Source organism: Balaenoptera acutorostrata, chromosome 8 (genome assembly GCF_949987535.1).
Source record: "Balaenoptera acutorostrata chromosome 8, mBalAcu1.1, whole genome shotgun sequence".
Classification (NCBI taxonomy): domain Eukaryota; kingdom Metazoa; phylum Chordata; class Mammalia; order Artiodactyla; family Balaenopteridae; genus Balaenoptera; species Balaenoptera acutorostrata.
The window spans coordinates 33,393,279-33,419,938 of record NC_080071.1 but is presented as its reverse complement, the minus strand read 5'-3'; the positions used below and the strand labels follow the sequence as shown (position 1 = coordinate 33,419,938).

The 26,660-nt window shown below is 41.0% G+C and overlaps 1 protein-coding gene and 1 long non-coding RNA gene across 3 annotated transcripts in view; one reads left to right on the top strand and one right to left on the bottom strand.

The window, feature by feature from the left end:
- LOC103017456 (uncharacterized) overlaps window positions 1-14,539 on the top strand; it is a 36,992-nt gene extending 22,453 nt beyond the window's left edge. Inside the window, exons 2-3 of the long non-coding RNA XR_451088.2 lie at window positions 11,544-11,631; window positions 14,312-14,539. This is a non-coding gene — a long non-coding RNA (uncharacterized LOC103017456). The remainder of the gene's footprint in view (window positions 1-11,543; window positions 11,632-14,311) is intronic.
- The window catches only part of ITGA6 (integrin subunit alpha 6), a 77,412-nt gene that overhangs the window by 8,203 nt on the left and 42,549 nt on the right, over window positions 1-26,660 (bottom strand). For both annotated transcript variants that reach the window (XM_057550687.1, XM_057550688.1), the window contains exons 6-23: window positions 24,667-24,877; window positions 23,769-23,962; window positions 23,536-23,624; window positions 22,703-22,821; window positions 16,633-16,731; window positions 16,321-16,382; window positions 11,404-11,564; window positions 11,093-11,236; window positions 9,466-9,581; window positions 9,161-9,350; window positions 8,990-9,073; window positions 8,814-8,893; window positions 8,585-8,662; window positions 8,395-8,497; window positions 6,825-6,998; window positions 6,547-6,645; window positions 6,336-6,446; window positions 6,140-6,238 (exon numbers count right to left, since the gene is read on the bottom strand). In XM_057550687.1, coding sequence (XP_057406670.1) covers window positions 6,140-6,238; window positions 6,336-6,446; window positions 6,547-6,645; window positions 6,825-6,998; window positions 8,395-8,497; window positions 8,585-8,662; window positions 8,814-8,893; window positions 8,990-9,073; window positions 9,161-9,350; window positions 9,466-9,581; window positions 11,093-11,236; window positions 11,404-11,564; window positions 16,321-16,382; window positions 16,633-16,731; window positions 22,703-22,821; window positions 23,536-23,624; window positions 23,769-23,962; window positions 24,667-24,877 — 2,213 coding nt within the window. The remainder of the gene's footprint in view (window positions 1-6,139; window positions 6,239-6,335; window positions 6,447-6,546; window positions 6,646-6,824; window positions 6,999-8,394; window positions 8,498-8,584; window positions 8,663-8,813; window positions 8,894-8,989; window positions 9,074-9,160; window positions 9,351-9,465; window positions 9,582-11,092; window positions 11,237-11,403; window positions 11,565-16,320; window positions 16,383-16,632; window positions 16,732-22,702; window positions 22,822-23,535; window positions 23,625-23,768; window positions 23,963-24,666; window positions 24,878-26,660) is intronic.

The window sequence follows — 26,660 nt, the reverse complement described above, 5'->3', positions numbered from 1 at the left end:
TAGTTGTGGCTCATGGGCTCAGTAGTTGTGGCTTGTGGCTCTAGAGCGCAGGCTCAGCAGTTGTGGTGCACGGGCTTAGCTGCTCCGTGGCATGTGGGATCTTCCCAGACCAGGGCTCGAACCCGTGTCCCCTGCATTTGCAGGCGGATTCTTAACCACTGCTCCACCAGGGAAGTCCTGGATTGTGTTTTGACAAAGTAATTATTTCTTTGCTAACTTATGTTTTTAAAATTTTTGTAATCAACAAAAGTAGAGAAAATTGTATAATGGAACCATCATTTTATTCATCACCAAGTTTCAACAATTATCAATAGGGACACAACCCCAATCTTGTTACATCTATATAACCTGGTATCTTTTTGAGAATGGTCACCTCTCTTAATTAAGCATCCAACGATGGCAACAAAAGGGTCTGTTTATGCACAATAAGCCTACATTCCTCCCTCAGACTTTAAAGACATTATGAAATATAAAAATAGGGATGGAGCTATTAGATGGTATTAGAGGCATTAGATGGATACCATTCTAATTCTTCCTTAGGGTTGAAACTGAGCAGGACCCTACAGGGCGCCCCCAGCTGACAGCTACTTGGAACCACAGGACTGAGATGGTCATCTCTGAACGTAGAAGATTACCTCCTCTCCAGCACGTAGCCCCTCCTCTTTTCCCTACATAATCTCTGAGCAAAACCTGGGGAGTTGGTTCTTTGGGATACGAGTCCACCTTCTCCCCAGGACTGCCAGCTTCCTCAACAAAGCTATCTTTTCTTTTACCTAACACTGCTGTCTCACAACTGGATTCTTGAGCGACAAGAAGCCAAACCTGAGTTCAGAAACAGGATAGCAAACTAAAGATCCTCATCAAGAATAAAATTTCCTGAAATGGCTTGGTGGCATTTTCTACAACAATGTGTATGGACAAACTAGACTCTGGATTCATTCAGAGGCAGCTTAGAGCTTTAAGCGGCAGCTGATGAGAAGCTTAAGTTCTAAACATTTGATAGCTGGCAAATACCAATTAAATAGAAATAGTGTTTATTTAGAAATCTAAAAAGTTGCTTATGGCAATTTGCTACAACTTGGTTACATGGGTTTAGAATTCAAGTGGATTTTTGTAGCGCCAGGAGACTTTTTTTCCCCAGGAGATGATTTTTCAAAGCACATGAAAAGACCTGGTGAAAGCTACAAATATGATTTTGTAAACTATACTGATAAGAGATCTACCAGTTTGAAGTTTCTGATATTTTTGAATTTAGAGAATATAAAGTGAAGGGTAAAGAAAACTTAGATGGAACAATTTAATTTCTGAGAAATGTTTCTATTCACGTATTCTAAATTAATATTGAATTCTGGATGCTGCCTAAAAATGCTTCTATGTCTACACTGTGATTCAATACTACTATACTAGAACTCTTTCTTTAAAAATCTCTTAAAGTACTTCCCTTCTTACTTATCCTAGAAAACAGCTTCTCAACCTCCTTTGGCTTATAGAATATACTTAAAAGCAAGAACTGCTTTCCTTTAAACATTTAATAGGAAAAAATTCACTTTTAGAGTTTTTAGCATAAACATCTTTCTCAGCTACTACGTTTCCTGTTATGCTCTCAATGAGGTTTCACTCAAGCTCCCAGCCCCAGGGAGGGCCTCATGGCTCACTTCTGTTGCCTCCCTTCCCACAACAGGTGTCCTAGCTTTAAGCTAAAACAACCCTTTCTTGAGATTACTGGTTCAAGCAGAGGGGTACCCACGAAGTAGGGAAGAAAGAATGGTGAGAGACCGGTGAAGAAGTAATATAGTTGATGTGACTGCTAAGCCAGACTATTCTAAAATAAAAAGATTATTTCAATTAGCCTATGCTTTATCTCATTTAAATTTGCTTCCCTAGTATGTAGCATAGGGAAGCCACACAGTGTGTCCCTGGGGCAAGGTGATGACTTGGAAGGGCCATCCTCATGTTTAAGAATAAGCTCTGATGAAAGCGTGAAGTGGAGAGTGGAAACTGGTCCATGGCAAGGGCAAGCAGTCTTATAGTCACACCGCATACCAGAGCCTCTTAAATGGCTGATCATAGGGGGAAACCATGCCCATAAAAGGCTGCAATCCAACAGCGTAAGGGCTGAACAAGGTAGTTTGTTTTGCGGGTTGGGGCTGGGGTGGTGTGTAGGGGGAATCCAGCTGAGAGCTCTAAGCCTCAGGTCTGGCTACCATTCAAACCAGATCTTGCAGGCTTTTAAAAACTAAAACAACTCACTGTGCATCAAAGACTGAGGACTGATGCTAGGGGCTGGGCCACACATTTAAAGGCCAGATGTGCTCTGCAAACCCAGTGTGTGCAAGGCCACAGTGCGGTCCAGGAAGGCGAGAGAGGCCAGTCAGCAAGATTTTATTGTTTGTTTCCTTAAATTGTCAAATTGTGTGTGTGTGTGTGTGTGTGTGTGTGTGTGTGTGTGTGTGAGAGAGAGAGAGAGACAGTCATTCTTCAGCTGGGACTGAGAATGGGGGTTGTTGTGGAGCTGGCCTTAGAATCGGGTGAGGGGAGACCAACTGTGAGCTGCGACTCCCAGAGCTCGGGAAGCCTTGTCTCATTTTGTCACAGCAACTGTTACTGATGGACAATGACAGGTTCAGGCCAGCAGAAATTACTCCAACTCCAAAAACAAAAAAAATTTTTTTGGTTTCATTAAAATCTAGGCATTTCCATAGGGATGACCTGTGCATGTGAACCTCATCCATCATGTGCCCGTAAGGGGAAGAAGGGCTTAACTCTGCTGATGCATTAAATTCCATCACCAGTGAGCAGTGCTGAGACCACATTAGCTTGCCCCCAGCCAAACTGTTTCCCTAAATCACTCTGTAATGTAATATCCTACGCTCTTACGGAACATCAGTGTAAGAAACCACCCGATGAAGGGATTTTCCTATCTTTTACAAAACTCCCTATTAAAGACACCATCCCCTTAGTGAGTGTTCTTCATATCAGAAATCCATCTTATAAAAGGATCCATATCTCAAGTTCTTCTCTGAATTTAGAACCAAAAAAAGAAAAGCTCCTCCCCCTGAAAAATGATGTGCCTACTTTCACCTATCACGTTCTTTCTCATCTTTGGCAGCCAGGAAGCTTAGACACTCTCTTCCTACTTCCTTAGGAATGAAATGGGGGTATATAAGTACAACCCATAAGTAATCTCCTTCTTCCCTGGCTTACTTCAACAATTCTCTCCCGGTTCGCGATCTCCTAGACCATGAAATTCTTCTCAATTGACACTATCTTGTTCAACTTTGCTTCTCTAGCATTTTTGCAGGGAAGGCACACAGTGTGTCCATGGCTAACTGGATTGTTAATTGGATCAATTTAACTGATACTAAAATTTTAGTAACCATCTTAGCTGTTTCAGTTAGGTGACCAGCTCTCTCTGACTTTGTTGTAACAATATCTTGAAAGTGTTTTATTAAGAAATGAACACAAAACTCTTGAAATTAGTTGGGTTATAAGGAAACAAAGGTGTTTTTTTTTTCATCTTTTTAAAGCCAGGATTAGAGTAAAAGCAATGGGAAGATGTTTCAATATTAACACCAAAAGACAAGACTGAATTACTCAACCTCCTTTGCTTCTATCTCCAAAGAAAAACGATCTAGACACTGGAAAAGAGAGAGGAACCAAGATATAAATGAGACTGAAACCCTCAGTAAGTGAGGGAATAAAAAATGAAGGCAACCTGACACTTGAATTAAGCTTGAATCTTTAGGCCTCCCAAAACTGCACCTTAAAATCTAAAGAAACGTGTAGATATGATATCTGAGCTACTATTGTATCTCAGAAATCAGTAAATAGAAGAGGTAACAGAAGACTAGAGATGAAAAAAAAGACTCGGTTTTCAAAAGAAATGGGTTCTAGACATGAGACTAATAACCCGTTTTCAAATCTACCAATTATTAAACAAATCAAGTAGGATTACAGCAAAGATTCCAATTCCCGTTGGTAGGCATGGGCTCTCAAGCCCGAAGAACATGAAATGCCCAGGAGAACCTCATCTGCATTTGTGACCCAGCCATTAGAATGGATACGAGGGGACTTAGTTCCATTATCTTTGAGAAAACAAGAGCACCTGATGAGGAGCTTTGAGCCCGAGGTCTGGTCTTAACTCCACATGCTGGTCCTGTGACCCTGAGGGAGAGACAACCTTCCTTGGACTCAAGTTTTCTCATCTAAACTTGAGATTTGGGGACTTAATGGGGAGCAAGTGTCACAGAGTCAAAGAACAGGAGCCCTGAAGTCAGACAGGTACAGATTTCAATCCAGGACCCCAAATGACATCCCCTCTCTGTGCCTGCTTCCTTTTTTGTAAAGTGGGTACAATGTCTACCTTGGCATTCTTCTGCAATCTAAATGACAGCATATCGGTAAAGCATCTAGTAGATGGTAGACATTTAATTAACGTTTTATTAATGTTAGTCCCTTCCCCCTAAAGTGTTCTTTCTCTTTGCAACTCTAAAAACTCAGTGATTCTCAGGGTTGCTGATTAGAAGTCACAGAAAGTTATAGCAACTGCCTTCAGTCAGAGAGGGAGTTAAAGGATTCTCAGGGAAGGTGTAGTTTAGTTGACAGTCCTTATGATGCCTTATTAATAAGAGGTAGAAAGGTGGGCTGGAGTAACCTGCAAAGATGATATAAGGCCAGGGTGAGGGTACGTCCTGGTGAGCCTGGGACAGTCCTGGCTTGCACCAGGTGCCCCAGCATCCTGCCCAGATAAACGTGTCCTGGTTTGGATGATAAATTTTAACAGCTAAGGGCCACTATATCCCAGAAACCAAGGTGATCAGGGAGACTCACTGGATTTTCAGCTGGTGAAAGGACTGAAGCCAGGACACTGTCATAAGTACATCAGTAGATCAGCTTCAGGACAGTAATTCACAATCTTTCCTTCTCCATTCATTCTCTTTTGCAAAACATTCCCAACTGTAACCTGCAGGCATTTACTTTGAGAGCTTGATACAAAGCCCCTGTGAGTGCCAGACCCCCACAAGGAACCTCTGACTAGTGGTACACAAGCTCCTAGTCTTGTTCAATAGTTTTCTTAATTACCTGGAGGAAGACACAGTAGGCATGCTTCTTGGTTTTAAAAAAGATAAAGCTTGCAGGGATAGAAAGTTAACAGAGAGCAAATGACCGAGACTCAAAATGATGTTGTAAACCCAAACAACGGACCAAAAGTAAATCACATAAAATGCGAGGATACACTTAAAGGCATGCATTTAGATTTTTTAAATTTGCTCAAGGGTGGGATATGGGAAATGCAGCTTGACAGCACATTCTGATGAAAACACCTGGAAGTTTCAGCAGAACACAAACGTAAAAACGGTAGCTGCTAGAAATGCAAACAATCCTCAGCAACCATTTAAAAACCAAATTTTCGGCTGAACTAACAGAAGCTTGGGTCTGAGACACTGGGAGGCAGGTTAGGGTAAGCTGAAGGAGGCAGACCACATATCCGCTCAGCCCTGCCTGGGGCCGGCCCAGGAAGGGCAGAGACCTGGAACCAGTTCAGCTGCACCAGGCAGGACGGAAAACTGAAGAGCTGGGTGCTTAGCTCTGAAGAGACCTGTCCGAGGAGGCATGACAGTTTCCTTCAATTATTTCAAAGGCTGCTACGTGGCTTATTTTGGACTTGTTCCAGGGGGCTATAACCAGAGACTGATTTTATAAGATTCAACTCTGGATTCCTATATAGAGATCGTTTCTAGTAACTGCTGCTGGCCATACATGCCACGAGCTACCCCATAATGCAGTGAGGCTACCGTCACTGGGGGCACGCCGACAACGGTGACAAGCACCAGGGGCGGTACAAGACGTGGGGTCTTTATAGACTTGGGAGGTGCACCCATTCTCTCCTTGAGCCAAGAGCTCTCAAATCTACCCCATGCACCACAGATTGAGATGACCCGGGAATTCTTTCTGCAATGATTCTATTGAAACACTGCTTGGGGTGGGCGGCACCTTAAGACACCATCTGCTTTCTCCTTAAAGGGGATGACAGTGCCGTGAGGGAAGTGAGTTCCAGAGCAGCACATCCTCAGGCCACGGGCACGGGGTGGAGGAGAGAGATCTGCTCTGAGCTGAATGAAGCCCGGGGACCCCTCACCTGAGTGCCTGCATTGGGCAGCTTAATATTCTCGGTGGCAGCAGTTACATCAATGGAAGCCCGCACGAGAATGTCCAGGTAGTTCATCTTGGAGTACTCCTGTCAGAGACAAAGTGAGTGAAAGCATTAGTGACGAGGGAAATGTCCTGGGAGGTGGCAGACAACTTGAGGGGCCCAGCCCAGCAGCGGAGCCCACCTCCAGAAACGTGCTGTTCCAGAGCCTCGAGCGCAGAACCACGGAGGCCTTGCTATCCAGCCCTCGGAGCGGGCACCCGATGTTCACACAGTTCACGTTCACGCTGCAGTTCTGGGGGGGAAAGGAAGAGCAGGAATTACAGCGCAGTGGTCTGGGGAAGGCCTTCCTGCCACCTCCTGTCAAACGCTCACAGCTCTTGAAAAATACTTACAAGGGTCTGGTATTTTCTTTCGGCAAATAAAGAAAATTTTCTACCATCGTCTGTCTGTCTTTCAGCAATTTCTCGTTTCTTTCTTGAGCTGTGAGCCTCCTGAAAAGAATTATATCCAAAATAGTTCCACCTAAGGTAATTTTTTGGCACTACTGTACAAACCTCTTGAGCACTCCCTCCCAAATAATGCCAAATTCACATGATTGACAATTAATCTTCACCCATCTCCCATTACCAAAGGCGCAGAAATAATTTAAGTGTAAAATCCACCAACCTACCTTTAGTTTCAGGAAGTTTATTTCTTTTTGTGGCTGACAAGCTATCTTTTCCAATCCTTTGGATTCTACTTTCACCAAATAAAGCAACCATTTGCCATTGCTAATTTCTTTTGGCCACTGGATATTCAAGGTTGCTGTGCCGAGGTTTTTAAGAGGTTTGCCCAAGTTAATCACCTGTTAGAAAATAATACGTATTATCTCAGTGTAATTCCCTCAACATAAAATTAAGTAAGCAGTTCCTACTGCCAAGAGAAAAAAGCCAAAATATCTGGCATAGTACTACAATAAAGGCACAGTTTCCAAAAATGGAGTATGGATAGGGCATTCAAAATAGAGATTTGTGCTTAAAGATTCCTGTCAATAAAAACAGAAAGAAAAAAGAGATCAAAGAGAAATAATTGTCCATTCAATCCAGGAATAACTTTTGTTGTAACAGAGTCTGCAGTGTAGATATGCCAGGCTCTCAACAGACCCAGGAAAAAGTCACATGTGTATCTGTGTATCACTCTGTAACCACACTGCCTGGCAGATGACAAAGCCTGTGTGGTGGCAGTGCGCCCACAACCTGCTTCTGGGAAGCCCCACCTGCTGTAAAAATGAAGCTGCCCCCGTCCTTACTATGCAGGGGAGGCTTGGGATAACAACTGAGAGACCCGGAGTAGGACCCTTCTGGCAGCCAGGAACCCACGAGTCCAAGCTGGGGGCGGGCAGGGAGCAACTCCCTGCAGCAGAAATCGAAAGAGTTTGTGTGGAGGACTGCTCTGGAACCCACAGACTTCTCTTCAGCCACATCTGCCCAGGTGCCATGACCACCACCCACTACCTGTCCCATGCACGTCTGCAGAGCTAAGAGATGCTTTCCGAGGAGAATTCTGCCTCTTCACCCTGTTGCAGTCACCGGTGGGCCCATTCTTGCTATTTCAGACTTTCACCTCCACAACGGTCACTGTGTTTCCAGGAACATGATTGGAACCACACAGACCTAAACCTGCCTATGACTTAGGAACTACCTCCGTACCATGAGATTATGTTCATTCAGCTGGACTAAGAGCCACTGTGATTGCCTACTTTGAAATGGGTCAGAGCAACCACTAGTCTTCCTTACTGGCATATGCCAAACCCACATTCACCATCACAAAACTGGGCTCGGGAAAGGTCGTGAACGTTAACCACAAGCAATAAGAGAGATGACCTTATAATAGCGAAAGAAATAAATCATAACACATTCTAAAGCCAGATAGAAATTACCTTTGAGATTTTTGTTTTATAGACAGACTCTGGAGGGGAAAAAAATCGATTCTTCCTTTCTCTCTACACCACATGTACATTAAAACTCTCTAGGACCAAACTGAACTGGATTCTGAACAGAATCTTATGTTGAATGACAGTTGTGGTTCTCCATTCTGGAAAACATGACTTTTACACTAAGCCAGTATGGTGTTTAAAAGTTGGCAAACTCACTTTATCATGTTTATTTATTATTATTTATTAAAATTACATACTCAAGACCATATACAGCACATGTTAGCTTTCAGTACATAGAACAGAAGGGCCAACTGCAGCCACTTACCCTGAACTCATACTCAATTAAACTTCCCACTTCCTCTTCAGATTTCATAGCTTGCTCACCAATGACTGTACCTCCAAAATACACCTGGGAAGGTTTAGCAACTCTGTTAAATTAAAAAACACCAGTTTTAGTGAGGATTGTAAATGGTTCTTTCAAACACTGATTTGTTGTGCTCAACACAAACACTTACCCGGAGACCGATAAAAGCAGTTCAATAACCACTCTTGCTGTAGCTGTAATTGAAGCCAAATTATCTTGATTGCTTGTTCTGAAAATGAAAAGGAAACAATAGGGTTTTAGTCTAACAGTCAGTTTTCTCATTAAATTACACTTCTTTTATGATTTAGATAAAGGCCAATTCATTGACTGGCTGTGTTTTCATGAAATAATTCTGAATGGAAGGTTGAAAGAACTCTTACGTTTCCAACTTCAGATTAACATCCAGATCTGTGGTGTCAAAGGTGATCTCAGTTGTACTTAAAATTAAATAAAAGGTAACCTAAAAAACAGAAATAGCTGTTAACACAGACTGAGCATATCGACACTGTAATGTTATTTAAAACATTAAAATACAGTACGTAAAGGCATCACCTACACTGGAATTTCTTTTAAAAGGATTCCCAAGCTCGCAGTCTGCTTGTGAGCCGTTCTGGTTTGCGACACAAGTCAACTGTTTCTCCTGTAACAGAAGAACATACCAGATCACAACACATTCACTTGCCACACAATGTTTTTTCCGTCCAACATGGTCTCCAGAAATACTTACAGGGAAAGCCCTCAGTTCTCTATATGCAGAATAAGTCAAGGTGTCCGGAAACGTGGCGATGAGTTTAGCTTCATGAGCGTCATCACCATCTTTGGTGGGATTCTTTGGGTTGGAAGGGCTGTTCGTCACTGTTATTTCTAAAGCAATGTCCTTCTGATCTTTTAGAACTAGTTCTGGTACACCTTTTTGACTATTGAAAAAAAAAAGGAAAATGACAAAGTTCTCAATACATTTTCAATAACCCTTCACAAAAAGTCACTGCAAAGCCAGAGTCATTTTTGCTATTGCTGTGGAGCAATTCTTACATTGGTAAATAAGAAAATTTGTCTTGATTTCCTTCTCGGGTACAAAATTTATATTCTAGCTTAAGGTTGCTGTTACATACGTTGTCGTCTCCACATCCCTCTTTTAAGAAGTGCACCTGTAGGAAAACAAAATCGTTGTAATTGACATCACTTAGGACTCTAAATAGGTGACTGTTTCCATACAGTTCATTTCCCTGTGTGACAATTACCACAGCAGAATCCAAGCTACAAACATACTTTGCATCAAACGCCCACACTGTCCTTTAATGAAACTGTGTTTTCAGAACACTCTGGCCAGGGCACTGAGGTGCTGTAGGGTACTAAAGAGTAAACTGGCTCTGCTGTTCACGCAGTTGTATGGCTTTGGGCAAGTCACTTAACCTTTCAGAGTCTAAGTTTCATCACAGGTGACATGGGATACCACCTTCCTACTATACCGGGTTACTGTAAGAATTACCAATAATAATGACAGTGCTACCTAACACATGATTACATTTTTTTTTTAACATCTTTATTGGTGTATAATTGCTTTACAATGGTGTATTAGTTTCTGCTTTATAACAAAGTGAATCAGTTATACATATACATATGTTCCCTGATTACATATTTTAACTCATGTAATCCTCACAAGGGACCTATGAGACATATACTATTCAGAGCCCCACTGCACAGATGGGGAAACAGAGTTCAAGGTCAGGAAAGCAAAGGGCAGAGTCTCTTGCACTGTGCTAAGGGGTTCTCAATAATCACACTGATAAATAATTAGGAAAACGGTCTCCTTGCTTGTCATGTTTAACGTGACTATGGAACTGGGAATATACACAAGAAATATTAATGTGACTATGACATTGACAGTATATTGAAAAGTATACAAGGAACTATGCTTGATGACAATAAACACTACAATGTGCAGATTTAGGCATCAGCCCCCAAGCCTAACTCACTCGTGAAAACCTTCGTCAGTGAGCCATTAGAACCAGGTGCCTCAGAGTGGACACTCCAGTATGAACTAGATTTTGACAACAAGTACAAAACGCCAAATCAAGATGTCACCACTCCCCAGCCTAATCTGGCATCTCAGCCATCCTAAACCCTAGCAAACAGACCGCACCTCATAAGAGGTATACAGCAAGCTATCCAATATAAATTTTTCTTCCTAAGATTACATAGGCTCTATTAGGCACTAAACAACTATTTCACTGTTAATACATTTTTGCCTTGCTGAATTTTGATACTCCTTGATTTTAACGTTCAGACTAACAACAGTTTGTTTTCTACATTTTAATGTTCTCAGTGGTAAAATACAATGCATTTTTCTTCCTACATACAGCTACAGAAGAAACTTGATATGAGAATAATAAGTTCTGTCAATTATAGTCTCAGTAAGTTGCAGTGGGCAAAAATTATTAAGAAAAATACTATCTGGCTCCAAATTGTATCCTGTATGTTCACTGCTAATTTGGGAAACATTTTCTGCAACAAACTTCGCATATATTAAAAAGCTTACTTACTACAAAGCAATGGCCTTTAGAGCAAATCAATCACTAGTTCTACTGCCTTCAGAGATGTTTGATTTAGCATAAAAACATGGCAAACAATTGGCAAAATGAAAGTCAGAAAGACTTACATCTGTATGAACAGACTTGGGTTCGTTTGAGTTCAGAATTGGAAGAACTTCTGGAAGCGAATTCACTCGCCTCCGAGTGCTTGGCTCTTGGATCTCTACGGAAGCTGTTATGGGGATGGGACGCAGTTTATCTCTGATATTTTCCTGGAAAGTATGCAGAGATACAGTTAAGCATGATATACATGCTACTGGGGAACTCCGAAACAATGCTTTCCTTTGTACTGGAAGATGGGTTGCTAGTATAAATGGCAGAAATCTCCACATGTCACCGCGGACCCCCTTTAAAGAACTGATCTGTCTGCAGCCCTCACCTGGAGCCAGAGGGTTTCCTCCATGCACACCTTCTGCTTCTGCCTGCTCAGAGTGAGCTCTTGCGTATACTTGGGCTCAGAACCATGGTTTCGAAACTGAACTCTTGATGACAGCCCAGATTTTCTTCTTTCCTTTTCAGCCTCCAGTGTGCCCGCAATGGCTAGGTGAAATCAACAAAATCATGGCAACTTAGAAGTGTGTTCATACACAACGCAGCTATAAGTGTGGTGAGTTCCTTTTTGATATATTTTAATCCCTCCTAGAACACTTTTTCCCACTGCCATTGTTTTCCTTCATATTTCCTGGTAATGTACATTCTGACTGAATTATGATGTTTCAAATCAAGCTGTTCTTTCCTACCCATTGCTGTGAACAATGTTTTCAAGCTACGTTTCCATTGGGCCACCTGGGGGAGCTCGAGAATAAGTCAAAACCTCAGAGCAGCAACTAAGAATCAGTTTCTGACTGTGTTTCTAGAACTCAGAGTACCTCAGACAACAGGACGGCAGCCAACACTCCCTAAGCGCCTAAACTGACTCCCCCTTCAACAGTCCAATGCTTAAATTCAAAAAAGTTCTCTAGATCAGCAGCAGCAGCAGGGGCTTCTCCTGAGTTGTGTCAGGAAAGCAGAACCTTGGGCCCCAGCCAGACCTACTTAACCCGAATCTGCATTTTAACAAGATTGTCAGGTGGTTCTTACACACATTAAAGTTTAAGAAGCTTTGATAAAGGATAGTCGTCTAAAAGAGAAACAATATATATGTTAGAGATGGAGATGTCTTTTGACAATAGGATGAGACTTTTCACTTAAAAAAGAAAAAGAATTAAAAGGTAAAATACACTTCCTTTCAGGGGCTAGAGGGCCCGTTTGTCAGCTAATAAAACTCCGACAACCAAAGTTTCCACTTCCAAAGCCCCAGAAGGCACATCCTGCTTGTGATTACCTACTAACAGAGCTTGGAGACGAGCTAGGATTTGGATGATCAAAATCTCATTTCTTGACTTCAGAATGCATTCTTTGCCAGTTCGCTATATGTTACTGCTAACTCTAGCTCTGTTTCTTTATGGGCCAATACTTAAATGACTTACATTTATTAATCACTCACTAACCATCAGAAGAGGAAGTGAACCAGTATGTACAGGGCCAGAGCAGGTAGCCTCAAGGAAAAAAAATCTGCTCCAGAAAATACAGAAAAATGGGCTTCCCTGGTGGCGCAGTGGTTGAGAATCCGCCTGCCAATGCAGGGGACACGGGTTCGAGCCCTGGTCTGGGAAGATCCCACATGCCGCAGAGCAACTAGGCCCGTGAGCCACAACTACTGAGCCTGCGCGTCTGGAGCCTGTGCTCCGCAACAAGAGAGGCCGCGATAGTGAGAGGCCCGCGCACCGCGATGAAGAGTGGTCCCCACTTGCCGCAACTAGAGAAAGCCCTCGCACAGAAACGAAGACCCAACACAGCCATAAATAAATAAATAAAATTAAAAAAAAAAAAAAAGCAACAGTCTTTAAAAAAAAAAAAAAAAAGAAAATACAGAAAATGAATAACCCATGTTCTAATACTCACATTAGAGTTTGGAAGAGACCTTTTTAAGAGCATCTATTTTAATTCCCTCTTCTTACAGATGAAGAACTGGAGGCCCACAGAGCTAGGTGGCTGGCCCAGGGTCCTACAGTGAGGGACGGAGGCAACTCCTAAAGTCTCTGTCACAAACACAAAAGACGACTGCCTTACAAAGCCTCTTAGACATGCAGGTTCCCACTTCCCCTAGGCCTCTGCACAAGTCACTCTCCCCTTCTGCCGGCTGGACCACCCCCTACTTTCTGACTCTCCCCGTCACTGGCTGACTAACGCTACTCCTCCTTCAGATCTCAGTGTGGACATCACTTCCTCTAGGAAGCCTCTCCTCGCCCCTCCTGGGGGTCCAACCGTATTCCTCTCATAACCACACTTAGCCTGCTGGGCTGTGAGCCTGACCATCTTCCCAGGCAAAGCCGTGCCAGGGACCTCCTTGGTCGGTCCACCACTGTACTCCCCAGCAACAGCACAACACCTGACATAAATATAACTGGCAGAACAGATGAACAGAAGCATACATGCCAACATACACCCAATGCACATTTGCGCACACACAATGTGACATTATCCTTACGCTGACACAATAGCTGTTCCAATATGGAAGACCAAAATTTAGAAATGACAGTTTCAATAGTAATTTCTGTGTCCATCTAAAGAATTCTTAAATGTCACGGCTGCCAAATGGAATGTGCCTCCATTTTAGGCCCTCTGTGAACCCTGACATCATCCATTTATCAGTGACCTGCTAACTTCACAACGAACCAGACGAAGGCTCACATGCTGAGTGCCCCTCACAGCAAAAGCAGGGGAGGGTGTGGGTGCATTAAAACCGTTTATCTACCAAACCCACTCTAACCTTTTCTGACCCTCCAGACAGTTCACATCATCTTAAAATCCTTGCCGGCCACCTTTGCTGACCTTTTGAGGGGCAAGCCAAGTAGAATAGTCATTAAGGCTCAATTATAAATATCTGTACGTATGGAACACCACATCTGAGGACTGCTGAGTTAAAACAGTCTAGTCAGACAATAAGCTCACACTCTGACACTGGGAACAGATTTTAGATGTATTAACTTCTGCAGCTTTGTGCAAGTTCTGCTTTATTTGATTCAGAATTTCCCAATACCGTGGAAGCAAAGGCAATGAAAACAGGTTTTCTCTCAATGTCTTCAGAAAATAAAGTTCTATCTATAGTAGGCCATCCATAAACACTTGGTTAATGGAGTAGTTATATAATATAAAATTAATTTACATGGCATCAAGCACAGCATTAAAGCTAGAAGAGGGCTTCCCTGGTGGCGCAGTGGTTGAGAATCTGCCTGCCAATGCAGGTCACACGGGTTCGAGCCCTGGTCTGGGAGGATCCCACATGCCGCGGAGCAACTAGGCCCGTGAGCCACAACTACTGAGCCTGCGCGTCTGAAGCCTGTGCTCCGCAACAAGAGAGGCCACGATAGTGAGAGGCCCGCGCACCGCGATGAAGAGTGGCCCCTGCTCACCGCAACTAGAGAAAGCCCTCGCACAGAAACGAGGACCCAACACAGCCTAAATTAAATAAATAAAAATAAATAAAAAATAAAAAGCTAGAAGAAAGTTTGTAATTTATTTTGTATAAATGATTGATCTGGGGGAAGACAAGGAGTGTTCTGGTGAGACTTCACATCTATAGGCAAACAGAGTGGTTTGAGAACATGACCAATAGAATAAAAACGCGTCTCCGTTTCCTCTCCTTGCCCAGTCAAAGAATCTCTGTTTCTCCTGGTCTCTCTAGGCTACTTCCAAACACAATGGTAAAAGGCCCGTCACCCAAGCCGGCAAGTGTAAGGCACTGTATTTGGGTAAAAACAACACAAACTATACTGAGAGGATGACAGATTGTGAGAAATCATAAAATATGTCTGTCACTGAAAGCCACACAAAAAACTATTTTCTGTACTCAGTAAAATACTGGCTACATCAAAAGTAAAGTGAAAGGCCACAGCTCCTCCGGTGTAGGAAGTCCTAATACACGCATACTGTGCACACTGCATGCAAGGTCCACAGATCCTGTGGGGAGGATCCCATACAGCAGGAGGTGGCCCAGAAGAAGGGGCCTAAAAAGGTCAAGGAGATGAAGAAACCACCTGAGGACAGTTTAAAATCTGGTAAGATGAAGGCCAAGTGGGCCTATGACAGCATGGATTGGGTGAAGGCAGACTTAGTTGTCAAATTTTGGGGTGTTATAAAGGGACATTTTTTAATAAAGAAAAGAAAGTAATACTTTAGATAACACGGACAAACCCTGAGAGAACTCAATCCATCTCAAGGTGGAGTAAAAACTGAAAGCCATGAGAATAGACTACCCTGTCCTTCCAGAAAGCTTCTCTTGGGGGCACTGCTGCACTAGGATACCAAGCTGCTGGGACCACGGCCGACCCAGGAAGGAAATCACCCTCACTCTGTACTTCCTCTTTGGGGAAAAGATCTTCTTTAAATTCCTAGGCCCCCAACTTCACTCTGGCTTACTCCTGAAGAGGTACAGCTGCTACTAAAACATACCAGACAAGGCCTTGGTGATCATCACTACCGTGAGAGTATCATTAAAAATTTGTCAAACTTTGTGGCAAAACTCCTATTCGGGTTATAAAGAAAGGAAGCGGACTAGACCTTATAAATGACAACCTGCTTTCCCCACCTTATCTCATTTGCTCTCCACCACAATCCTATGTAGTAATTCCTATCAGAAGCATTTTTTTTTTTTAACTGATAGGAAAATAAAAACTCAAACGTTAAGGGACTTGCTCTGTGTTGAAGGGTCAGTCAGCATCGGTGTGGGAACCAGGAGCAGAGCCCAAGTCTCTGAGTTCTCAAGGCCAGCCTTCAGGTCCCCCCAGGGCCCACCCTCAGGGACACAGGTTGGGTGTTCTGGGCCACGGAGGCCTCTGGGAGGGGACCGGGCAGCAAAGAGACTATAAACTGGCAATTATTAGAGCAGGACGTGGGCTCCTGCGGTCACTCTTCTACAGCTACCACCCGCCACCTCACAAGCACAAAACCAATTTTCCACAGTGCTTTTCAAAGACAGAAACGAGGAAACGGTAGTGGAAGCAAGTGAGTACTTTTCCAAGGCATTCATTCTGTCCTACACCATCTGCTCTGGAAACTTCAAATGGGGACCAAATGCAGTTTTCCCCTTGTGTTTCACCCTCCTGATTAAAGAGGAGACAACAGATAGACTTAGTTCTTTAAACCAGAATTTATGGACCCATTCCGGCCATTACAGTTTTATTCTTCTATTATTTATGCAACTTTCAACCTGGCAGACAGAAAAGATATAATTTTAAAAGTACCAGGTACTTACTTATTGAAGGATTGTAACCGGTGGGTTTGGCAGTATATTCAAAACAGGCCTTAACCTTCAGGCTGTATAAAATCAAACACATATTTCTTAAGAGATGCATTATTGCCCTAGAAAAAAATCCCAACACGTTCCCCAACCCTGAAATCCCCCCAGTGAGGACTGATGAGTAAAATGTTATATATTCACTTGACAGATTCCTCTTCCCTTTGCCCATTTCTCTTAAATCTTCCCTGTGGCTCCTCAGGGCAGCAGGGCCATCACCAAGCAGAGACGCGACACTGGGGGAAGAGTGGACACAGCGCAAACGCTCACCATATCCCGCTAGGCGCCCCGCAGGGCATTTTCTGATGGAGATCAATTCTGTTAGGTGTAACTGTGATGGTTTGCTGAATATTAATCACAGGCCGGGATCTGAAGACAAAGGAGGGAAAAAACAAGCTCAGCCTTTTGCTACTTGGAGGTAAGATGAACTCACGTACTAGACAGGCATCCTCAGATGTGGCATCTTAAAAAGCACAGGAGGGGCTTCCCTGGTGGCGCAGTGGTTGAGAATCTGCCTGCTAATGCAGGGGACACGGGTTCGAGCCCTGGCCTGGGAGGATCCCACATGCCACGGAGCAGCTGGGCCCGTGAGCCACAACTACTGAGCCTGCGCGTCTGGAGCCTGTGCTCCGCAACAAGAGAGGCCGCGATAGTGAGAGGCCCGCGCACCGCGATGAAGAGTGGCCCCCACTTGCCGCAACTAGAGAAAGCCCTCGCACAGAAATGAAGACCCAACACAGCCAAAAATCAATCAATCAATAAAATTAAAATTATATATAAAAAATCTATATTCTAATAAAAAAGGACTTCATGGGCTTCCCTGGTGGTGCAGTGGTTGAGAATTTGCCTGCCAATGCAGGGGACACGGGTTCGAGCCCTGGCCTGGGAAGATCCCACATGCCGCAGAGCGGCTGGGCCCGTGAGCCACAACTGCTGAGCCTGCGCGTCTGGAGCCTGTGCTCCGCAACGAGAGAGGCCCGCGCATCGCGATGAAGAGTGGCCCCCGCTTGCCACAACTGGAGAAAGCCCTCGCACAGAAACGAAGACCCAACACAGCCAAAATCAATCAATCAATCAATCAATCAAACATACGCATCTGATTCAAGATCCTCATTTAAAAAAAAAAAAAAAAAAAAAAAACACAGGAAAAAAAATGTTCCCCAATGTGATTTCTGCTCCCACACTGCTAAAGAAAACAACTGTTAACAGAGATAATTTAAAACGTGTTTACATGGTATTTATAAAAATGTTTAAATATGATTTATTTAAATTACAGATTGTTTTAATGATTTTAATATTAGAGTTTTTTAAACTGGAATAATAATATGGGCAACATGTAAAAGTTCCAGAGTTTTCAGGCAAATATGTCTCGTCCCCACCTAAACCCCTAAGGAGACTTGCATGTCCTTCCAGACATATCAGTCTGTTTCCGTTAATGTATGCGTCCTAAATACATACATCTATTTATCTGTAGGATAAACTCCCAGGCAGAATTTCTGAGTCAAAGAACACATGCATTTTTAATTCTGAGTAATCTTGCCAAAAAAGGATTACACCAACATACACCTAACACCTGGGGTGCTCACTGCCAGGATTTCTACACACATGTGAATTTTAGTAATCCAGGCGAATCCTGAACTTACGGGTCCCCATCTTACAAACATCTGCCCTTCCTATCCTCCCTCGGAATCTCCCACCCCCAAGCTTAAGCCTCTGTCCACCTGCTGCCAGTACTGACTACAACTTTTCTACCCACACAACATCTCTATAAGCAAAACCTTGAATCCTTTATCCTTTCCCCTCTCTGCTCTGCCTAATCCAACCTCACAAGCACACAAGAAGCTGAGTCCCACAACTTTAGCCCTTCTCACCATGTAAAAACATCATCTTTCTCCCTTACATATTCTTCCCTACTTCCCACAGCCAAGGGGTCACCAAGGGCCTATGGCTTAGCCCCTGCCCCAGAGGCAGGGAAGTACAAGTGTATGGTGGCTGGGAAGACAGCGCACTTCTCTGCTCCGTCGTCCTCCAGCACGGACTCAGAGCAGGTTCTATGGTTCCACTACCACAGGGATTCAGTCACCCTGACTTTAGTGGGTTTGTGGTAAACCCAGCCATTCTGGAGAATAGTGTTTGGACAAGAAAATGAATCCAAATTCCAAACAGCTACTTTGAACTTCTGGAATCCATCTATCAGTAGGCCACAGAGGTTTTGAGTACCCTCCTGGGGAAGCCAGGAGCCAATTAAAGGGCAAATGCTGCCTACATTTTGTTTCTTCATTTCCCTTTATCTTAACTGTTTACCTTTCTATTGTTATTTTACATTTAGACAGCTACTAATTTCTAAGATCCTAACTACAAGCATACTTCGGAGATACTACAGGTTTGGTTCCAGACCATGGCAACAAAGCAAGGATTGCAATAAAGGAGACACTTGAATTTTTTGGTTTCCAAGTGCATATAAAAGTTATGTTTACACTATACTGTAGTCTATTAAGTTGCAATGTCATGTCGTCTTAAAAAAACAATGTACATGCCTTAATTAAAAAATACTTTATTAGCAGAGCAGCTCCCTCGCTGCGATCTATTGAAAGTCACCCCTCGACACAAGGGTGTGTAGAAAAAGAAAGAAAAAGAGAAAAAAAAAAACCAAAAAACTTTATTGCTAAAAAAAAAAATGCTAACCAGCATCTGGGTCTTCAGGAAGTCGTAGCAATAATATCAAAGATCAACCATAATGAAAATAATAATAATAATAATAATAATGAAAAAATTTAAAATGTTCCAAGAATTACCAAAATGTGACACAGAGACATGAAGTGAACAAATGATATTAGAAAAGTGGCACCTCACCACAAACCTTCAATTTGTTAAGAAAAAAAAAAAAAACGAGAACACAGTATCTGTGAAGCGCAATAAAGCAAAGTACGATAAAACGAAGTACACCTGTAGATATGTTCTTAAAGTTTTGAGAGCATATTTAAAAGGCAAAAATTCACAAATATTTTAAAACCAGTTGCTACAGATGCTAGAGTGTTTTACATATAATAGTATTAAGGCTTTAGTGTGGCATAAATTTCAAAAGGAAATATTTTAACACACACTTCTGCCCTAATCCTATTTTTATTTCTGTTTTTAAACACACAACATACACACACAATTTTGAGTGCACATTATATATGAATCATAAAAAATGTCTTAACACATAAAGCAAATCTTATGGCTCAGCTGTCTCATGTTTAATTAGCATTTATTTATTAAGTACCCTGAAGTACTAGTATAATTTAGTGGGGAGAAATGCCCAGGGACAGAAGTTGGGAAGATTTAGGTACCACACCCTGTTCTCACAGGATCCAGCCTTAAAAGCTCAAGCAAGTCCTGGGCCTCCATTTTCCTTGTTTGGAAAATAAGGGAGTTATCTTATTTTCTTATTATCTTATTATCAAAGGCTTTTGAAATTTACTTTCATACTATCTATGAGGAATGAAGGAACACATTTACAGGGTTCATAGTCAACCTACTTATGAGGACAGGAAAGTAAGGATATTAAAATATCAATTACATACAGAGGCAAATATTTAATTGGCTAAAGTCAGGTTACCTGCCGGGAAAGATGTCGTAACCAAATTTTGTTACAGGAATTCAAGTCTTCTTGACACCTGAGGTCTATACCTCAAACTAGAACTAAAAGTTCAAATTGCTTTTTTTTTTTTAAACATCTTTATTGAAGTATAATTGCCTTACAATGGTGTATTAGCTTCTGCTTTATAACAAAGTTAATCAGTTATACATATACAATTTTTGATGGAAACTTGCTAAAATACTTGAATGTTATGCTATACTCTTCCACCTTTTAAAAATGTTGACTATTTTAAGGTTAATACCTAACACTTATATGTACAGAGAGAAACAGGCATATAAAGGTAGTAACACACATTCATTCAGTTAACTAAATTTTTTTTTTTTACTTCTTCCTTTGGCCTAATATCCCAGATAAATTTTTCTCCACTTATTTTCACATCTCCTACTTTTGCCATCTGTAACGTCTCTTGTGGTTCTTAGTTTTCATATAAAATGGCTTTCATAGATCTTGCCATTTAACTAGAAAACTATTTTTCTAGAGTATTCTGTACTACATTATATAAATGTACAGTATATTCTAGTTTTTTAAAATAGTATTCTCTTCAGAAGGGTCCTGGTGTTGTTTTCTTATCCCCAGCGGTCTTGCTTAGGATTCTATTTAGACATAGAGGCCACATCTACACTTGGCACCCTTCTGGAAGAACAAAGGGCAATGATAGCACCAAGTGTAAATATGGCACAGATTTTTTTCTTTTAGGGTTTCATTGTACATCACTGCCCATTCCTTTAAAGAGATTCTTTAGATAAAAATGACTATAGGGCTTCCCTGGTGGCGCAGTGGTTGAGAATCTGCCTGCTAATGCAGGGGACACGGGTTCGCGCCCTGGTCTGGGAGGATCCCACATGCCGCGGAGCGACTAGGCCAGTGAGCCACAACTACTGAGCCTGCGCGTCTGGAGCCTGTGCTCCGCAACAAGAGAGGCCGCGACAGTGAGAGGCCCGCGCACCGCGATGAAGAGTGGCCCCCGCTTGCCGCAACTAGAGAAAGCCCTAGCACAGAAACGAAGACCCAACATAGCAATCAATCAATCAATCAATCAATCAATCAATAAAAAAATAACTTTAAAAAAAAATGTGAAAGCTTTACTAAAAAAAAAAAAATCTTTAAAAAAAAAAAATGACTATAAAGCCAAATAGTTTAAAAAAACAAACCCAAATGGTTCACTCTCACCAATGAGCAAAGAAATGCAAATTCAATCAAAAGATGAGATCACATATCACATGGGCAAAAATCAAATAGATTCATCCTGTTCAATGTTGGTAAGGGTGTGAGAAAATGGGCCCTCTAGTAGGTTGTTATCGTGAGCATAAATTGCTACAACTTTTCTGTGGGTATATGTATTAATACAAAAATGTGCTAACCTTTATCCCAGCAATTCTATTTCTAGGAATTTTTCTTTAAAAAAATCCATTACACAGAGATGCATACAATATACTATATAGCACACTGTTTATAATAGCTAAAAGTCAAAGACTGTCTAAAAATTCCATCAACTGAGGATTCATTAAATGCATATTATGGAATAATATTAAGTTGTTAGAAAGAGTAAGATTTATGTATCTGCATTAACAAGGAGAGATAACTGAAGAGATTAATTTTTAAAAACCAGAATAGAGAACAGCAGTTATAGTATGGGCTTTTGATGATACCCTAGAACTGGAGAGAGACTCAAAACTATTAAAAGCTGTTTCGTGGAAGAAGAGAATATTGGGGAACTTGCACTTAACTGCAATTCTGTATTAACCTTTTTTTTTTTTTTTTAAAGAATGTGCTACTTTTTAAATAATAAAAAAAATTTTTTTAACAATTTTTCCTGGTGATTTCCAGCAGTGATGGAATTGCTGGGATAAGGGGACTCAGACACAGCTGATGGGCACACTGTTGCAGCCTTTCTGGAGGTCATTTTGGTGAACCTGAATCACAAGTCCTAAAACACACATGGCCCTTCAACTTTGCAACTCACTTTTAGGAATTTATCATAAGGAAATAATCCAGGACACAAAGAAAATTAAGGATGTTTACCACAGCTTTGTGCATCATAATAGAAGCAAACAACCAAACCTGGAAAGCAACATAAATGTCCAATGACAGTATGGCAGTAAACTATGATCCGGCCATGGGATATCTCAGACAACCATTAACTTCATTTCAGAAAAGTACTCAATGACAGGGAGATAGCCCACTATGCATTATAAACTCACTCATGGAAAAAGGCCACTATACGTTACAAACCAACAAAAGCAGGTTACAAAACAATATGTACATTATGATCTCAATTTTGTTAAACATATGTGTATATTCACAGAAAATTAAAAACTAGAAGGATATAAACCAAAATTTTGGAGTTTCATAATGGATGGTGAAATATAGGACATTTATTTCCTTCTTTATATTCTTTATACTGTCAAATTTTCTGTTTCAGTTTTTATGAAAATAAAAGTTTTTGAAATATATTCAAAAGTAAAAATTTTCCACCAATTCTGACCTTTTTAAAAAAATTAGTTCAAAATTACAGCAAGACTTTACAAAATAGGTTTTTATTACATCATTACACTACTCTGAAGAGAAAAAGAATATTCAAAATTCATACAAGCCTTTGCCTTTGAAGTATAGTCGTCACAAATTTCAATTCAAAAGGTAAAAAAAATTCTAGTGTAAGCGGATTACCAAACATGCTTTAGGTCAGAGATTACACACCTGAAAATAGTTACTGAATCTGAGAGAGAACCAACAGCAACATCGGGGTAGGAATTTCTATCAAGGTCCATGTTTCCGGCAATTGAATATCCAAAAAAAGGTGATTTACCCTCGAGAATCTGAAAGGAACAGGGCATCAGAATGGACACTGGGCCACCAAAATAAGCCTCTTATCCATGCTTTGAAAAAGGCACATAAGTCTCTTTTGAACTGAAGATTAAGAGGTTACTTATAAATTACATTAAATCAAAACTAAATCATAAATAAGCACACATATGATCTAACACTTCATACATTTTATTTCATACAAGTTATCTGATTTATGTTGTACCTCAAAAGACAAAAGAGACAATTTTTGATGAGCTTGTGTACTATATTAAGTCGATCAGTGTATTTCAAACCAAACCTCTCTACCTGCCCTCCAAATGTCTTGTTTTTCTCGAAAGCAATTTTTAGTTTTTGGTATCTGAATTCTATGCAATTACAGTCATCTCTTATGTTCGTCCAGTTTCATCTCTATTTAGTATGCTACTAAGAGGAATATATCACATTTCCATCTATTTATGCTGTCAGGGTAGAATAGTATTTTCCTTTGGCTTACTTTGATTCCTAATTCACCAAAGAAATTTTACAATTTAAAACAACCAGGTCATTGCATTTATATCTATTTACAAGCTATCTTCTAATAATACATTTTTTATAAAAACAAAATTCATACTATTGTAGACTTGTAAATAAAACATGATTAGTGTGAAAATTCACATAAACCTAAACATTCCATTAGAAAGCAAACTGTTGAGACCTTATTGTAGAAATCCAGGTTATCTGGTTACCTGTGTTGGTTTGGTATTTATTCCGTTTGCAGATCCGTGATAGATAAAAACCTTCCCCTTACCATCGTAAGGTGCTCCAACTGCAATATCTGTTGACAACGCCACATTTTAACAAACATTAAATTTTAAAAGCATTCCAATACAATGTTTTAAAATAAGATGCCATGAGCACTCACTATTTTAGACAATCAAATAATCTATAAATCATGACCAATTCACAATCTATTGTCTACCTGGGTAGCCATCTTGATTAATATCGCCGATATTTTTGACCGCAATGCCAAACATAGAATCTTTGGTTCCATTAAGACGAATTGGCTTGACATTATTCCATCTGCCTTGCTGGTTAATGTAGACATACGCTGCACCTCCAACTTCTCCACTTCTATCAAAATACTGTGGGGCTCCAATAACTATATCTTGCCACCTGAAAACATAATGAGGGGAAGAACTGTGAACCATTGGCTAAAATACCAGCGAGCTTAGGGAGAATCCCACATGCCCAGGTATTAAGGACACAAAGAGATATGATAAAAGGACCTCAAATCTGGAATTTATAGATCATCAATTAAAGTATTTTTTAAAAACCAAGGTAGCCTCTAATAAACACCCAAAGAAAAATATCAAGGGTAAGAACTTGAAGCCAGTTCCCAAGTTACATCTATAGTGCGGAGAGACTCCCAGTAAAGATTCCACTCCCCTCCACCTTCAACTCTCTACGAGACCCAAACTGGCACCACCAGCCATAGAGACCTTTGTATTGACTTTGTCACTAATCCCTACTTTCAACAGGACATTCTGGACGCTCCAACAGCTCCTTAAGAAACCACAGAACAGAACCTCGTAGGTGTCACTTTTTTTTTTTTTTTAGTTAAAGTTTAATTCTCACAGACCCATGATCCCAGGACATAGTAAAACTGAAAACTGAAAATGTAATCCTACTCGCTGGGGAGGGTAATGGATGTCTACTGTCAAAATATAAGTGATAAAGAGTGATGGAATGGTAAAAATCTGGCAGCAGAAGTATTTTTTCCATCAACTAACCTGAAAGGATATTTCTTCTCAAGACCTACAGAAGCCAGAGCAGCAATGAATTCTTTGCAAATATAAAATAACCTAAGAGGCTCTTACCCATCTTTGTTCAGGTCCACCACAGCCACGTCATAGCCAAATGAAGAAGCCAGCCCTTCCCCATCAAATATGTGCTCAGGGAGAAGGTGTGCAGACTTCACGTCTCTTTTAAGCAAAACCACAGCTCCACTGTGATTGGCTCTAGGAGCACCAGATACAAAAGTGATCTCATCTTTGGAAACAATACCCTTCCCTGAGTCCAAAGAAAACCCTAGAAAAACAAAACAGTACATATCAACTCTGTTTTTCAGGAGGTATATAACACTGGTTACTCCCACCACTCTCCTTCTGACCCTCCCCACCAGCTATCACATCTACGATAAGAAAGAGTTACAGAGCCAAGAGATTGGACACAAGTACAAAGTAGTAGGCTACTGCACTGCTTTCTATGGGACTGTATTAAGACTTTTAAAGAAAAGCACCTATGCTATTTGGCATCTGTGTAACTTGAATCATGAAGCATTCATGCATCTTAAGAATCAGTTCGAACCCCATTTTAATACTGAAACTGCTGTAAAAGGAGATCAAGCTAGATACTAAATTATCATGGGAAAGTTACATACTATATACTGAGATACAACCTGACATAGTGTAATTGAGTGCATGTTATAGGGTTTTGCTATAATGTAGTAGTTAGTAACTTCTGTATTCAATCTCCTTGGTTGTCAGGCAAGAATAAGAATGCTAACAACATTAATATACCACAGACAGCGTTTCACTATTTGGGGTCAACTCAGTTCTCAGACACAAACATGCAAACAAAACCATGACTGATGAGCTAGAGTGTTTGAGAACCTGGTATAAACAATAGAGGTGAGCAAGTTGTCATCTGTATCAATTACATACTTGTTCAGAGGGCAGAAAAATGGTAGAACACCTACCTCACCATAAAGCATCAGGTAGGATGTCAGATTACCAATATTGAGGTTAAATGGCAAGCAAACACAAACGCCCATACCAAAATCATTCAAATTAAGCCAATCTTCCTATGTAAAGGCGAGGCAGATGCAGAATACTATAAGCTCACCCTTTTTATTGGGTTTTATTTACAAAAAGCTTCACCACTACTGTTGCAGTTCTCAAATTATGACGTGAGTCAAAAAATAGGATGAGCTACAAGTTGAGAAGAGGGCGATACAATTGAATCCAGCTCTGGAAGCCATCTGTCTGCAGCGCCTCAACCACGGCATGCTTTTTATGTGTGTTTCACTTGAAATGAAATAGAAAATAAAAAGATTTATGCTCTGTATGGATCAAAAAAAAAATTCTTAAATGACCATGACCAAGACAATTTATTTGTCATCTCAGAGGTCACAAACCTAGGTAGCTATTCATCATCACATCAGGGGATGTGTCGGGCCGCTCCCTGGGAGGCTGTGTTTTATAAACAAACTGATCGGGATCTGTATAGGAAATGCTGGTCAAAAACAGCAGGCCTGTACACATGCATGGGACGGAAGAGATTGAAGAAAAAGCAATTATGCTCGGTAAGAGGCACGCCAGCTACTGCCGTGCTCGCTGGATGATGAGGCCACCACTGCATCTGGCAAGCCACCCTCTCTGCCAGCTTCCAAACCTCATGCAGATCATTTTATTCCTAAAACCTACTGATTTTTTTTGAAATGACAGATGCACAGACAGCATGGACAACCAAAATGTAACAGTACAAACTTGACACTTTTTCCCCCCAGGCAACCGATTTTGAGGAAATCCATTCCAAAAGTGGCAAATGCGTTCAATAAAAAATGTTTAATATTTTCAAATGTTCCAATAGAAACTAAGGTTATAAAATTCATGGGCATCTATCTTACAGACCAAAGTGTTGGTTTCTTGACCAGAGCCATTAAATTGAAATACTATAAACTAACTCCTAAATAACCCATTTGAAGAGAGGTTGTCTGTTAAAATTTATTCAAATAAAATATTGGTTTGTTGATAATATTTACCTTGGAAAGGATTTTACCCTGAAAAAGCCTGTTTAATAATTGAGACTG